Source organism: Ochotona princeps, chromosome 1 (genome assembly GCF_030435755.1).
Source record: "Ochotona princeps isolate mOchPri1 chromosome 1, mOchPri1.hap1, whole genome shotgun sequence".
In the NCBI taxonomy this organism is placed as follows: Eukaryota; Metazoa; Chordata; class Mammalia; order Lagomorpha; family Ochotonidae; genus Ochotona; species Ochotona princeps.
The window spans coordinates 115,032,195-115,046,276 of NC_080832.1; the positions used below are offsets into that span (position 1 = coordinate 115,032,195).

At 58.7% G+C, this 14,082-nt stretch overlaps 4 protein-coding genes across 4 annotated transcripts; 3 read left to right on the forward strand and 1 right to left on the reverse strand.

Annotated features, from left to right (window-relative positions):
- Nucleotides 1–396: 396 nt before the first annotated feature.
- Nucleotides 397–2,451, forward strand: GPSM3 (G protein signaling modulator 3). The gene is made up of 4 exons (XM_004598670.2): nucleotides 397–833; nucleotides 1,048–1,150; nucleotides 1,336–1,538; nucleotides 1,781–2,451. The coding sequence occupies exons 1-4, from the start codon at nucleotides 612–614 to the stop codon at nucleotides 1,916–1,918; spliced, it is 666 nt and encodes a 221-aa protein (XP_004598727.2). The 5' UTR covers nucleotides 397–611; the 3' UTR covers nucleotides 1,919–2,451.
- A 482-nt stretch (nucleotides 2,452–2,933) lies between these two features.
- Nucleotides 2,934–7,301, forward strand: PBX2 (PBX homeobox 2). Its single transcript, XM_004598671.3, has 9 exons — nucleotides 2,934–3,475; nucleotides 4,358–4,431; nucleotides 4,636–4,883; nucleotides 5,002–5,192; nucleotides 5,299–5,434; nucleotides 5,556–5,709; nucleotides 6,023–6,111; nucleotides 6,207–6,293; nucleotides 6,422–7,301. The coding sequence occupies exons 1-9, from the start codon at nucleotides 3,255–3,257 to the stop codon at nucleotides 6,512–6,514; spliced, it is 1,293 nt and encodes a 430-aa protein (XP_004598728.1). The 5' UTR covers nucleotides 2,934–3,254; the 3' UTR covers nucleotides 6,515–7,301.
- Nucleotides 7,302–7,443: 142 nt separating this feature from the next.
- AGER (advanced glycosylation end-product specific receptor) lies at nucleotides 7,444–11,219 on the forward strand. The gene is made up of 10 exons (XM_058665097.1): nucleotides 7,444–8,554; nucleotides 8,698–8,804; nucleotides 8,914–9,106; nucleotides 9,261–9,325; nucleotides 9,434–9,521; nucleotides 9,619–9,801; nucleotides 9,902–10,029; nucleotides 10,188–10,388; nucleotides 10,738–10,856; nucleotides 10,978–11,219. Exons 1-10 carry the CDS (start codon nucleotides 8,503–8,505, stop codon nucleotides 11,072–11,074), a joined length of 1,233 nt encoding a protein of 410 aa, XP_058521080.1. The 5' UTR covers nucleotides 7,444–8,502; the 3' UTR covers nucleotides 11,075–11,219.
- A 505-nt stretch (nucleotides 11,220–11,724) lies between these two features.
- Nucleotides 11,725–13,853, reverse strand: RNF5 (ring finger protein 5). Its single transcript, XM_004598673.4, has 6 exons — nucleotides 13,362–13,853; nucleotides 12,554–12,572; nucleotides 12,343–12,455; nucleotides 12,207–12,261; nucleotides 12,011–12,128; nucleotides 11,725–11,930 (listed from the first exon to the last, which is right to left on the reverse strand). The coding sequence occupies exons 1-6, from the start codon at nucleotides 13,499–13,501 to the stop codon at nucleotides 11,833–11,835; spliced, it is 543 nt and encodes a 180-aa protein (XP_004598730.1). The 5' UTR covers nucleotides 13,502–13,853; the 3' UTR covers nucleotides 11,725–11,832.
- Nucleotides 13,854–14,082: the final 229 nt, after the last annotated feature.

Here is a 14,082-nt window from a genome sequence, read left to right on the forward strand (position 1 = left end):
TGCCAATCAGCCAAAGATGGAGCCGGGGAGCTGGTCCCCTCCCTTTTCCATCTCTGAACCCTTCGTTCTTGACCAAAGAGAACCTCTCCCCACTGCACTGCGTCCCTGGACTTGACTGTGAACACCTGGAGGGCAGGGACTGTTCCCTCCACGAGTTGCTGAAGGCTCATTGTGTGTCGGAACCCTGTTCGGGGGTATGTGCATTTCTTTGAAAGCCTGGGTCTGGACCCTCTGCTTCCCATGGAACCAGGTTCCTCCCTGTCCCAGAAGGCCTGTCAGGGAAGTTAGAGCAAGCCAGTTCCTGCATCAGGGTCGCTCTCAAGGAGTGAAGGGAACAGGCTTGGGGGGGGGGGGAGATTCTGGGGAGTGAAACCACTTCCTGTGTAACTAGTTCCTGTGTTGACAGAAAAAAAATGAAAGGGGGGTGGAGGAGGAGAGCCAGTTTGGAGGGCTACTGAGGCTCTGGAGAAGGGAGGTCCAGGAGTCCTCCTCCACCAAGAGCTCCAGGACAAGCCCTGTGGCTGGAGAAGTTTCTCGTGGCCTCTGTGCTCCCCTGGGGAGAGGTCAAAAGAGCTGTTTGGGTGGGAAGAGAATGGAGGAAGTTGACAGGGATGGGCGGGGCCCATGGGGGGGGGCTGACCAGGAACCCAGCTTCCTGCTCAGTACCCAGACATCCAGCCCCCAGTTCACCCCCACCCCTTACAGCCCCCACTCCCTTCAGGCACCCTAGGTTCCTGCCCTTTTCCCAAATACCAGCCACCCCTCCCCCATCCGTTTCTCCCCTCCAGGGGATGGAGGCTGAGAGACCCCAGGAGGAACCGGATGGTGAGCAGGTGAGCTGGGCACCAGGCGGGGGGTGGGGGTGGGGGGGGAGGCTGACCCCAGGAGTGGAGGGAAGACCCAGGACTGAGCCCCAGTGTCCGCTGGCCGACAGGGGCTCTGTCCAAGCCTAAGCAAAGGGGCGAGAACAGAGGTACAGGGAGAAACTGGCCCCGGTCTGAAGCTTATCCCACTCCCTCCCTACTTCCGGACATCTCTTGGCATCAGGACTCCCCCCAGGATGAACAGGGCTGGCCCCCTCTGAACTCCACCCCTCGGCCTTGGCGGTCTGCTCCTCCATCTCCCCCTCCTCCAGGGACCCGCCTCACAGGTACCCCTGGACCCTGCCGCCCCCAACACCTTGACTACATTCCCAAAGCCCACTTCATGCTGGGAACTCTCCCACTCTCCTCTGCTCTAACCCCAAGTCTCTAACCCCTCACCCTGTCCTCACCTGCACCCTGTCCTCTCTCTGCTGGCTTCTCTGGGTCTGAGCCGTCCCGCTCCTTTCCCCAGCCCTGGGGCCCCGCTCGGCCTCCCTGCTCTCCCTGCAGACCGAGCTCCTTCTGGACCTGGTGGCTGAGGCTCAGTCCCGCCGCCTGGAGGAGCAGAGGGCAACCTTCCAGGCCCGCCAGAAGCCCCCAAGTGCAGCTCTCAGCCCAGCAGCCCGGCCTCTGGAGGACCGAGAGCAGCTCTACAGCACCATCCTCAGTCACCAGGTGAGGACCTCTCCACACCCGGGGTGGTGGGGGGCGAGAGTCGAGCCTGTTAGTCCTTGCATTTTCTTTTGGGCATTACTCCTTCTCTCCCTTGCTCTCTGCCCCACTCCACTGCCAGACACCAGTTCCTCCACTGCAACCATAGTTTCCTCTGCCACCCACCCCCATACCAACCTGCACTGCCATTAAGGAACACCTCATCTTCACACCTCCCCAATGCACCCTCTTTCCCACTCCTCCAGTGCCAGCGAATGGAAGCCCAGCGGTCAGAGCCTCCTCTCCCTCCTGGGGGACATGAGCTGCTGGAGTTGCTGCTCAGAGTTCAAGGTGGTGGTCGGATGGAGGAGCAAAGGTCCCGGCCACCCACACACACCTGCTGAGGCTCAAGCCCGTCATAAGCCTGTGTTCCCTCTTGGGGCACAAAGCTGGACACCCTGCTTGGTGGAGGTTACCAGAGACTGGAAGACCCCGCAGCAAAAACCTCTGTTGGTTGTGCTCATCACCATCCCTGGGGACCAGAGGGGATTAAAGTCCTCAGACCCTGGGACTAGGAAAGGCAGATGGGCCTCCAGCTCCCTCCCCAAGTGCAAGAAGTAAGGCAGGAAGTAAGCCAGAGGAGGCCAGTGGCTAGGAGCAGGTGTCCAACCACCAGCCGCAGTTAAGCTACCAGGTATGGCTGTGGGCTTAGACCACCTCCCACAGAAAGGCGCATCTCCCAGAATTGTGCCCTGTGCTGGCTCGGCTCCCTCTATCCAGGCAAGGGGAAAGGGAGCAGGGTGGACGTGCTGAATAGAGACCCCGTCCACCACCCTCTTCCCCAGGCCTAGGTGAACCCTCGGCCCTGCACCCGCTCCCCTACCGCGGCTGTGAGACTGATGTCGGTTGTACGAATAAATGTGATTCCTCCTCTGGACTCCAATGTGATGTGTACGGGGGTGGGCGGGGGTAGAGGGTGGCAAGGTGAGGCCAGAGGCCGCCTCTCTCTCCTGTCTGGCCAGAGGCCAGCTCCCCTCCCTGGCTGCTTAATTACTGGCTCATTAAGCAGCGGCTGGAGACCTTCCTAATTATCTCCCCCAGCCCCCTCCCCTGCTTTTAATTAAGTAGAACAGGGAGGGGAGTCATTAGAACAAGAAATATGAACTGAGCGGGCTGTGAACCCAAGCTTTGCGCGGCCCGAGCTCTCATCACGCAGACCCCGGCCTCGGAACCCAGCAGCGAGCCCCCCCATCCCCCGCACGCCCCTCGGGGGCCTGGTCGCAAGGCTGTGCTCCCGGTGGCCCAGTCGCCTCCCCTCCTCCACTCGGTCTCAGTTCCTCTGTTTCTGCGCGTCTCTCTCCGCCCCCTGCTCCTCCCCGTTCCTCCTCTCTTCTCCCCTCCTCTTCCTCCCTAGTTCCCCTCCCCCAGCCTCCCTCCCTCGCTCCCCCCCTTCTCCCTCCTCCCTCCTCCCTCTCTCGCACACACACCCCCGCTTGGGCCTCCTCTCTCTCTCCGGCTCCATTTTCTCCGCCGCCGGGGGCCGGGGTCTCCTGTGGGGGGCCCGGCCGGTACCCCAGGTCTCCCTTTAGTGCCGGGGTGAACCCCCGGGGAGCTGGGAGCAGGGGAGACGGGCGGGGGTAGGGGCGGAGGGAGCAGCGGCCCCAGCGAGTTTGGGGGGGGAAGTAACCAGGCGGGGGGAGGGGCGGAGCAGGGAGGGGGCCTCAGGGCCCCCCCCCAGCTATGGACGAGCGGCTGCTGGGGCCGCCCCCTCCGGGCGGGGGCCGCGGGGGCCTGGGATTGGTGGGTGGGGAGCCTGGGGGCCCAGGCGAGCCTCCCGGCGGCGGAGACCCCGGTGGGGGTAGCGGGGGGGTCCCGGGAGGCCGAGGGAAGCAAGACATCGGGGACATTCTGCAGCAGATAATGACCATCACCGACCAGAGCCTGGACGAGGCCCAGGCCAAGTGAGTGCCCCCACCCCGGGACCCCACACAGACCCGGCAGGACCCGGTTCACACGCTCTTAATCTTGGGGAGCCCCCGCCCACCCCAGTCTAGGGTCTTCCCCAGGAGCCTCCAGCTCTCTTCTCCCCTTGTGCTTGGAAGCCCCAGAAAAGTGATCCTGCTCAGATCCTGCTCCCCTCAGCTCCCGAGACCTCCACAGAGGGAACCCCGAGTTCCCTCCTAACCTTTTGGTGACCCCTACCCACCCCTGGAATGGTCCCCTGTCCAGAGCCCCCTTCTGGTTCGCTGACTTGGGAAACTGTCCTTAGGCTGTGCTGCCTTCTGTCCTAACTCTCCACCCAGCCCACCCCCATTCCCCCTAGACCTGGGGCCTTCCACATCCCTCCCAGGAGCTACCCGCCCCATGCTGCCAAAGGTTCGCACTCCCCCCCTAACCCTGCTCACCCAGACACTGGGTGCCCAGCTCCCACCTGCCCAACCCCTAGGAGCACTCCTCTCTTAGCTCCACACCCCCAGCCCCTCTCGGCCACTGCAAACTTTGACTTTTCTCCATCCACCCCAGCCTGCCTCTCTCACCCTCTGAAGTCACCCTGTTCCTCCAGGCACCCCATTCCTTTAGTAGATCACCCCCTCATTGCCCTCAGCCCACCCTTGCACCTCCTGCCGGCTGCCTGCATCTTCCTGAGCAGAGTAGCTTCCTTCCTGGGGGGAGTTCATCTTTCCCCAGAGCCGCCCCTACTCCATTCCAGCCCCAATTTTGCTTCCTCCCAGCCTGCAGTAGCCCCTGCCTCCTCATCCCCAGGCTCCCTCCTTGGCCTTCCTAGTAAGACTCCAGCTTTGTTTCTCTAGCTCCTCACCTCTCTCTCCCCTGCTCCTACCAAGGAAACACGCCCTAAACTGCCACCGAATGAAACCTGCTCTCTTTAGCGTCCTGTGTGAAATCAAGGAGAAAACCGGTATGTGAGTCCCCCTCTGATGGTGCACCTCTGAAGGCAAGACCCCGTTCAGTGCAGAATAAAGAGTCTGACAATGTGGGGTCCTGAGCCAAGTGGGGAGTGGGAGGTTGCCAAGAGGCCCCAGGGAGGCACCGAAGTCTCCAGGAGGACTGAGTGTTGGGCGTGAGGTCCCCAGGTCCCTAAGCCCACTCACCTGCATGCTAGGCCTCAGCATCCGAAGCTCCCAAGAGGAGGAGCCGGTGGATCCACAGCTGATGCGCTTGGACAACATGCTTCTGGCAGAGGGTGTGGCTGGGCCCGAGAAAGGGGGGGGCTCAGCAGCAGCAGCTGCAGCCGCTGCAGCCTCTGGGGGCGGCGTGTCACCTGACAACTCCATCGAACACTCGGACTATCGCAGCAAACTAGCCCAGATCCGCCACATCTACCACTCGGAGCTGGAGAAGTATGAGCAGGTGAGCAGAGAGGACTGGGGTAGTGGGCAGAAGAGGTCCTGGAGCCTGGGGTTGCAGGGGGTAGGGAGGGCCCCAAGGCCAGAAGACTCCCCCTCACCTGCCGGACACCTCCCGACAGGCATGCAATGAGTTCACAACCCATGTCATGAACCTGCTGAGGGAGCAGAGCCGCACGCGGCCCGTGGCGCCCAAGGAGATGGAGCGCATGGTGAGCATCATCCACCGCAAGTTCAGCGCCATCCAGATGCAGCTGAAGCAGAGCACCTGCGAGGCCGTCATGATCCTGCGCTCCCGCTTCCTGGATGCCAGGTGGGCCCTGCCCCGGGCTGCATCTGTCCACTCGGAGAACCGAAGGCTGCGTGGACGCCCATGCCGGCACACCGAGGTCCTCCTCATCATTCTTCTTCTCGTGCAGACGGAAGCGCCGTAACTTCAGCAAACAGGCCACGGAGGTCCTCAATGAGTATTTCTACTCACACCTGAGTAACCCGTATCCTAGCGAGGAGGCCAAGGAGGAGCTTGCGAAGAAGTGCGGCATCACTGTCTCTCAGGTCTTGCAGGGTGTGGAGGCAGGAGTTCTCAAGCAAAAACCTCTCTGGTCCTCCTTGGGGACCTCATAGGAACAGGTTTCCACTTTATCTCCCCCATTCCTTTCTGTCCAACACCACACAGGTCTCCAACTGGTTTGGCAACAAGCGGATTCGTTATAAGAAAAATATTGGAAAGTTCCAAGAGGAAGCGAACATTTATGCAGTCAAGACTGCTGTGTCTGTCACCCAGGGAGGCCACAGCCGCACCAGTTCCCCGACACCCCCTTCTTCTGCAGGTAAGAGTTGGCTGTCACCCTGGCTGGGGTGCACGCTTCCTGCTTTTGTTCCCACTTTTATCTGGGCAGGATCATAACAGAGATCTTTGTGCTTGAGCGGGAGCAAGCTGATAAGAAGCCGAGATGTCTGGGGACAGAGGTCGTCAAGCCATGTCCTTCTAGCAGAGGCTCAGAACTAACCTGTTCTTTGGGAGTGTTGACATGTTGCTTTGTGGATAATTTGTGTCCAGTGGTGCATTCCCACAGAGGGCTTTTGGAAACAAAGTTGTGGTTCATCTGTTTTCTTCCCTGATTTCTCCTCTGCTACCCCAAGGCTCTGGCGGCTCTTTCAATCTCTCAGGATCCGGAGACATGTTTCTGGGGATGCCTGGGCTCAATGGAGATTCCTACGCTGCTTCCCAGGTCAGCTGGCCAGTCTTCTCTGGAGCATGACTTTCCCAGGATCCACTTTGACCTCAGCTTCTCTTCACTGTCCTGCCTTCCTCTACTTCCTGCAGGTGGAATCACTCCGACACTCCATGGGGCCTGGGGGCTACGGGGACAACCTCGGGGGAGGCCAGATGTATAGTCCTCGGGAGATGAGGGTGAGTGGGTCCTGGAGTACCCCCACCCACCCCACAACCCTCACCAGGGGTGGGGTGGGGGAGCCTTCTGCCTAGAAGTGTGGTCCTCACATGGGGCATCCCATGACCCTGTTCAACTGTCTTTCCAGGCCAATGGCGGCTGGCAGGAGGCTGTGACCCCATCCTCAGTGACATCCCCAACAGAGGGACCAGGGAGTGTCCACTCTGACACCTCCAACTGATCTCGCCCCTCAGGGTCACGGGGTAGGGGCTGTCACAAGGCAACTCTTGAAGACGACTTGGGCATCCAGAGGACGAACCCCAAATACGGGAGAAGCACAAGACGGAGAAGGGCAGACGGGCTCGGGCCCTCCCATCTAGACGCTCAGTGCTGGGGCTGCTGACTACGTGGCAGGGAGAACGGGGCCCTGAGGGGAAAGTGGGGTCTGTCTCCCCATTTTTCCTTTTTCTCTCCCCCTCTCCTACACAGAAACCTATTTTTCAGACTTCTTGGCTCCTCCCTCCTCTCCTCTCATATACCCACATTGAACTATTCTGTTTCTCTGGACACCCTCACCCCTCCCACACACACGCACACTTTCCCTTCCCCACCCTACTTATATGCTCTGGAATCTGTGGAGACGCCAGCCCTGCCCAACCAGAGATGCCAAAAATGGGGACACGCCTGGACAGAGGACATGGGCCACGCCCCCCGTGCATCCCCGCCCCTCCAGACGGCTTTATTACCTCATACGCAGCTCATCTTAAACCAATAGAATCGCTCGGTGGACGAGAGTGTCTGACTCAGATATCTACCTCGGAGGGAGTTTCTGCTACTTTAGGAAATTGTTGACTGGGCTTTGTGGTTGAACTTTTTTTTTCTTCACAGAAAGTAAAAGAAGCCCTGGGATCCATTTGTAATTTTGGGGGGTTTGTTTTTTTTTTTTGGCTTGTTGGTGTTGTTGGTTCTTAATTTTTAACTTAGTTTGAGGGAATTAGTTTTTTATATATAAATATATATAAGATATATATTTCTTTTTTTTTTATGTCTTGTTTTCTCCCACGTTAGGGAAGTCCAAGGGGTCTTGGCAAGAGAAAGGGGAACAGGTGGAACTGGTGAAGGTGCCTCCAGGCCTGTCCATCAGGAAGGCATTTGCTGGGTACCAAGCCGTTCCCCAGGTCACCATGGTGCTGGCCCTGCCGGCTGCCGTAGAGCCTCTTAGCCCATCACCCCTGGGGGAGGTCTGGATTTCAAGACATTTGAAAATGCCACCTTCCCCTCAGACACGTCTTTGGGATTTTTTTTTAAACTGTTTGCAAACTGGAGGGGAACAAATGGGGAAGGGGTTATTGCCAAATATGTTAAGTATGGGTTGGGGTGCTTACATGTATCTCCCTCAGTTTCCCCCAGAAATGTATCCTTTTTTTCTCACACCAAAATTCAGGGGGTGGGGAGAGGAGAGAGGTTGCAAAAAGCCAGGTATGGGGGAAGTGGAACCTACACTATCCCGTCCTTGCCCTGGACCCTACCATGTGATCCCCTCAAGCATCCTCAGGATTTTACAGAACTGACAGTGGGGAACCTTTCCGGCAAAGAACCGGGCAGGACTTGGGGACAGGCTGGGGGTGTGATGGGTTGGGGGGCGGGAAGCACGGGCTGGGGCAGTTCTCTCCTCACTTGTAAACTTGTAGTTTCACAGAAAAAAAAAAAAAAAAACACGCAGTTTTAAATAAAGAAACTTCTTTTTTCCCTGGGTTTAGTTGAGAATTTTTTTTTCCAAAAACATGAAAAACCCCAGAAAAAGAAAAAAAAAATTTTCTCACCCAAACAACTTTGTTCCTAATCGCCTCATCTTGCCCTCATTAGCAGAACCCCAAGTCCATCCTGGGAACAACCAGCCTGCCCCCTGGTGGGGCTCTAGTTGGCCACAAGGCATATTGATGGAATATAGTGGTGGGGGTTTCTAAGAGAAGGAGACCCTAGTAGGTGCCCGCCCTGCCCCCCAGGGAAGTGACTGTGCCCAGAGGCTGGCAGTGCCTGGGGGTGGGGTGACCATTCTTTCTCTCAGTACCTGAAGGACTCTTGTCTAAGAGGCATGAATTCCTAGCATTCCCTGTGAGAGCACTACATGGGGAAATGGGGGCAGGGGAGAAGGAGCAAGCCCCACCTAGGGGGTGGCCTTGACAGTGAAAGCCACAGTCACAGTCCGGAGCCTGGGGAGGCAACAGGATGGCAGCAGGGGCAGCAGCTGGAGCCTGGGTGCTGGTGCTGAGTCTATGGGGTGAGCCCCTCTCCCTGTCTCACCAACCCTCTCCCTTCCTCCCCACAATCTTCCCAGTACTCGCCTGGTGCCTGGGCATTGCCCAAGCTGCCATGTTCTAATTGCATTAGTCCCCCCCAGTTTCCTATGGTGCTGTCTCCCAGGGGTAGTGGTAGGCGGTCAGAACATCACAGCCCGTATTGGGGAGCCGCTGGTGCTGAAATGTAAGGGGGCCCTTAAAAAGCCGCCCCAGCAGCTGGAATGGAAACTGGTAAGCAGGGCTTGGCTTGGCAGAGGGGAGTGGTGGCTTACCTGTCCCGCCAGGCCTTTCCTAGAAGACCTGGCCCTCCTTACACCCATCTTCTGCTCTCCATCTCCAGAACACAGGCCGGACAGAAGCCTGGAAAGTCCTGTCTCCCCAGGGAGGCTCATGGGACAGCGTGGCTCGCATCCTCCCCAACGGTTCCCTCCTCCTGCCGTCTGTGGGGATCCAGGACGAGGGCACTTTCCGGTGCCGGACAACGAACAGGAACGGAAAGGAGACTAAGTCCAACTACCGAGTCCGCGTCTACCGTAAGGGTCCCAGGGCCTTGGTTCTTCAACCTCAGCTCTTGGCCCTGTGGTTTGTGAGGAGCTCTGACTTGGCACTGCCCCATTCTCACCCGCCGGCAGAGCACGTGAGAACCCTCAAAGCTACAGCCTCTGAGGGGACTTTTCCTTCCCGCAGAGATTCCTGGGAAGCCAGAAATCATGGATCCTGCCTCTGAACTCAGAGCTGGCGTCCCCAGTAAGGTACAAGAAAAAGGGTACAAAGTGTCCTGTGAGAGGGGAACTTGGCTAGCGCAGGAGTGGCCGTCCACGTTTCATTTTCAGAGAATGACATGGACATTGTCTCCCTAGGTAGGGACATGTGTGTCCGAGGGAGGCTATCCTGCAGGGACTCTCAGCTGGCACATGGATGGGAAACCCCTGATACCTGACGGGAAAGGTGAGTCCTGGGGTGCTGCCCTCCCACCTGCCTCTTCCTCTCCCTCTTTCTCAAAGCTGCCCCAGGGATATCTTATCTGGTCTTCCTCCTTCCACAGAAGTGTCTGTGAAGGAGGAAACCAGGAGGCACCCCGACACAGGGCTCTTCACACTGCAGTCAGAATTGCTGGTGACTCCAGCCGGGGGGGCAGGGCCGCACCCCACCTTCTCCTGTAGCTTCAGCCCTAGTCTGCCCCGCCGCCGGGCCATGCACACAGCTCCCATCCAGCCCAGTGTCTGGGGTGAGCCAGTCTGAAGTATGGTGTTCTTGGGGGGGGGGGTGGGAGATGTCAAGCCCACAGCCACTGGAGCACTTGTACTTCGTGCCCCTACCCATTCCAGAGCCTGGGCCCCTGGAGGTCCACTTGCTGGTGGAGCCAGAAGGTGGGACAGTAACTCCTGGGGGGACTGTGACGCTGACCTGCAAAGCCCCTGCCCACTCCCCTCCTCAGATCCACTGGATGAAGGATGTGAGTGATCTGCCAAGGCTGGGTGGCAGAGAACCGGGAAGTGGGTGCTGGGCTCCTGGAGGGCAGGGCAGGCAAGGAGTCCATGAGGGAAGACGGGCCATTTGGTGAGTGTGAGCCACAGCTTGGTGACAAGTCTCTTACCACCCCTCCTCTGCTAGGGCATGCGCCTGGCCCTGCCGCCCAGCCCTGTGCTGCTGCTCCCTGAGGTGGGGCCTCAGGATGAGGGCATCTACAGCTGCGTGGTCACCCAGCCTAACCAAGGGCCCAGGGAAAGCCCCCCAGTCAGCATCAGCCTCGGTGAGACCCAGCTCCTCCTTCAGCCGTGTCCCAGGGAGCCTGTGGCTGGGAAGGACAGCACAGTGTGCAGCTCCCTGCCCCATTCCAACATGATCCCCTGGGGCCACTCCAGCCCTCCCACACCCAGGCCGCCTATGCCCCACCCAGATAGCACTGAGAGCAGCCCAGCCTCTCCCTTTGGAATGAAAGACTCCACTGGGACTCCCACCCAACACAAGCCTTCCATTCTCACTCATTCCAACTTTGTTTTCCAGACACAGGCGAGGAAGAGCAGACCCCAGGTAAGGCGCTGGAGAATCAGCGAGAAGCAGGCGGCCTCCACCAGTGGGACTGGAGCACGGCTCACAGGCAGGGAGTCGTGAGCAGTGAAGACTCTTCCCTGATTGTCCCCATCTCCCTACAGGCCCTGAGGGAGGGTCAGGGCTGGGAACACTGGCTCTGGCCCTGGGGATCCTGGGAGGCCTGAGCATAGCCGCCCTGCTGGTTGGCGTCATCCTGTGGCGAAGGCGCCAACGCCAAGGAGAGGAGAGGTTAGTGGGGTAAGGCAGACCCCTGGGGCCTGGCCCTTCCACGCAGCAAGTGAGGCAGGTGAAGTGGCCTGGTGGAGGGTTGGGAAGCAAGTGCAGAATTCTTCCCTCTCTTCTTCCTCAGGAAAGTCCCAGAAAACCAGGAGGACGAGGAGGAGCGCACGGAGCTGAACCAGTCGGAGGAACCCGAGGCAATGGAAGGCGGTGTGGGAGGGTCCTGAGGGGCAGGGCCGGCCCCCCAGTCCCTCAGCCCCCTGCCCTATGCCCTGCACCGGTGCTGACATTAGACCAGTTCTTCCCAGTACAATTCCCTCCCACTCCCTCACCACAGCCCTCCTCCCCACGTAAACAGTGACAAGTAAAGAAACAAACACACATTGGCGCATATGTGTTTGTGTTTGTGTGAGATGTCACCTCTAACACCCTCAGGGAGAGGGTGACACTGCCGCCCTCCTCCACACCAAACATCTACTCCAGTGGGATAAAAGAGGGGGGAGAAGAAAGGGAGGACAGAATCAGGCAGAGTTCCCGTTGATCCACTTCACTTTTTTATTGAATGTGTATTAAAGGAGGTAGTGAGGGGGGAGGAAGCACGTGGAGTCGGAACTCATATTAGACATTGGAGGGAGAATTAAATTAAACCCACAGGAGAGGACGGGATTGCCCAAGGGAGCCTTGTCCACCTTCAACATCAAATCAAGAAATCTGGGGTGGGGGAGAGATTAAAGGACTAAGAGGGGGAACACTCTGTAGTCTGCCTTCCTGCTCCAGGGGTCAGGCCTCCTCCAGCGAGTAGCTCAGAGCGGCCCAGCTTTCCCACCCCACACCCGTGTCACCCCTAACTACCCCCATGGGCCAGGGATGGCCTAACGACAGAAATGGAGGGCTCACAGAGGGGTCCAGGAGGAAGGAAGGGTCGACAGAGACCCCCAATACTGATTCTCCTCTGGCTGGAGGTGGGCAGGAAGGAGGATCCAGCTCAAATACTGAGCAACCAGAAAAAGAAAAAGATGGCGAGAAACAGGAAGAGGGAGTCCTGCCAGCTGGAGGCCGGGTGCCCCTGGCCCAAATCCACACCTGTGGGAGAGATGAATGCTGAGGGGGCTGCTCCCCACTCCCAGGGGGCTCCCTAGCAGGGGCAGAGGGAGGACGCTTACCTGCACCCCGGCGGAAAGGGTCGTGGGTGTTGAAGACAGTGGTGAAAAAGCCAAAGGGAAAAGCACCAACACCGAATGAGAAGTGGAAGCCCCCGGTGTCCCCAAATGGCTGGAACCCCTGCACAGCAAGAGTAAGTCAGAGGGCTAGGGGCCACATCCCAGCAAGGAGGGGCCACAAGTGGCCACCCAGACTCACCCCTCTGCTCTCTGGGGCTGGTCGCTGGCCCTGGGGGCGAGGTGGTGTTTTCAACCTGAGCAAGGGATGAGAGACAGTCAGCGGGTCATCTCTCCCTCCTCTTCCTCACCCTCCTTCCAGCCCTTCGCTCTCTCACCGGGGATCCTGGGGCTTCTGGCTTCCTCGCCCGTACAGTGGGACTACGGACTCTCTGCTGATCCCAGCCTTACACACCGGACACTCCTGCCGTTCTGGCCGGGTCTCCAGCCACTGCAGCGAGAACAGCAAGCAGTTTCCAGAGCTGGAGGGTCTCCAGCTCCTCAGACGCCCCCAAACCCCTCCCCTCTTCATCTTCTCTGAGTACGCACCTGGTGAAGGCAGGGCCAGCTGGATGGAAGGAGGAGAGAACAAAGGAAACGGGTTAAATGGGCTGCGAAAAAAGAGGGGCAGATCCTAGACCTCACAGAAGCCCACCTCGAGCCTCCTCCCGGGCATGACTTGGTCTCCTTGCATGTTTTCTACCACCCCAACCATGACCGTTAGCCATCCTGCCTCTTCCGTCTTCCAGCACATCCTCAACATACTCACCTCTCCTTTCCCAACACATACACAGGCTCTCATTCCCTCCCTTCCCTGTCGTTCAGTGTAACTTCCAATCCTCTTCATCCCTCCCACCAGCTTTCCTCTGTCAACCCTAACTCCACAGCCCCAAGCCAAACTCCACGGGCTAACACTCCCGCCCTTACTCCTTGACCTCTCACTCAGCAAAGGCCCTTTGACCTCTCAAGCCTGCTCCTCCACAGCGCCCCAGTCTCCCTCCCCCAGCTGTCACCTGAATGTGATCACATAATCCCGGGGTCTCCTCCACCGGACTGATGCGCGCCTCCCTTACCCTCCGTCCACCTGGACAGCTAGGAACCCTGGGGTAAGGCGGCTCCCAATCACCTGCAGGAACGTGCAGCGGCCCGCACTCCCCGCCCCGCTCGCTCCGAACACAGTCCACTCCCCAGTTCCAAGCCACCCCCTCCCCGCCACAGACGTGATCTTCCCACCCACACCTCCCAGGAAAGACCACAGCTCCACTTCGGGTCTCCCCACGGGGGCACGCCCTCCGCTTATCTACAGGACTGCAGGGGTCCCCGCTCCCAGCCTCCCCCTGCCCTCACCCATTCTTACCAGTACAGGTGGCCGCACACACTGACCACGGCTTCCCGAGCAGTCTCCAGACATATGTTACATTCGAAGGTCGCGCCCGCCCCGCCTCGCTCGCGGTTTGGCCCTTCGGGGCCCCCGTCCTCCTCCTCGGCGGCTGCCATGGCGGGTTCTAGCTTCGCCCCCCGCGTACCCCTCAGATCCCCAAACACACATACACACGCCCCAACAAACGAGAAACCTCCTCCTACCCAATATCGTTGGGCCGACTTCAAGCTTTTTAAATTCCTATTGGTTGGAATGCCTGCCAATTACACGCGACTCAAAAGCAAAGATTGGCCCAAATGGTGTGGGCGGTAAAAGATTTGCTCGGCCCTGCCCCCGCACGGTGATCATTGGCTGATATAATCACAGTCAAGGTACAGCGAAAGGAATTGGTAAGAACTCGCCCGGCAACGGAGAACGTTATTCGCCGGAGTAGCCGCCAGTCAAAGCCAAAGCTCAGAAACAATTGGCTCAGATCTATACAGACCCCGCCCACCACAAGCCGCTATCTTCCCTTCACTTCCTCTTTCAGAGAATGTCCGGATTCCTATTGGACTTTGGAGCGTGTGGTTCCAGAGCCGGTGATTGGCTGGAACTCGACGGAAAATGGTGGCAAGGTAAAAATGCGTCTGCGCAGCACGCGCGGGCAGGTTGGCCAATCCTATGAGAGTTGACTCTCTTTGCGTCCCAACTCCTATCA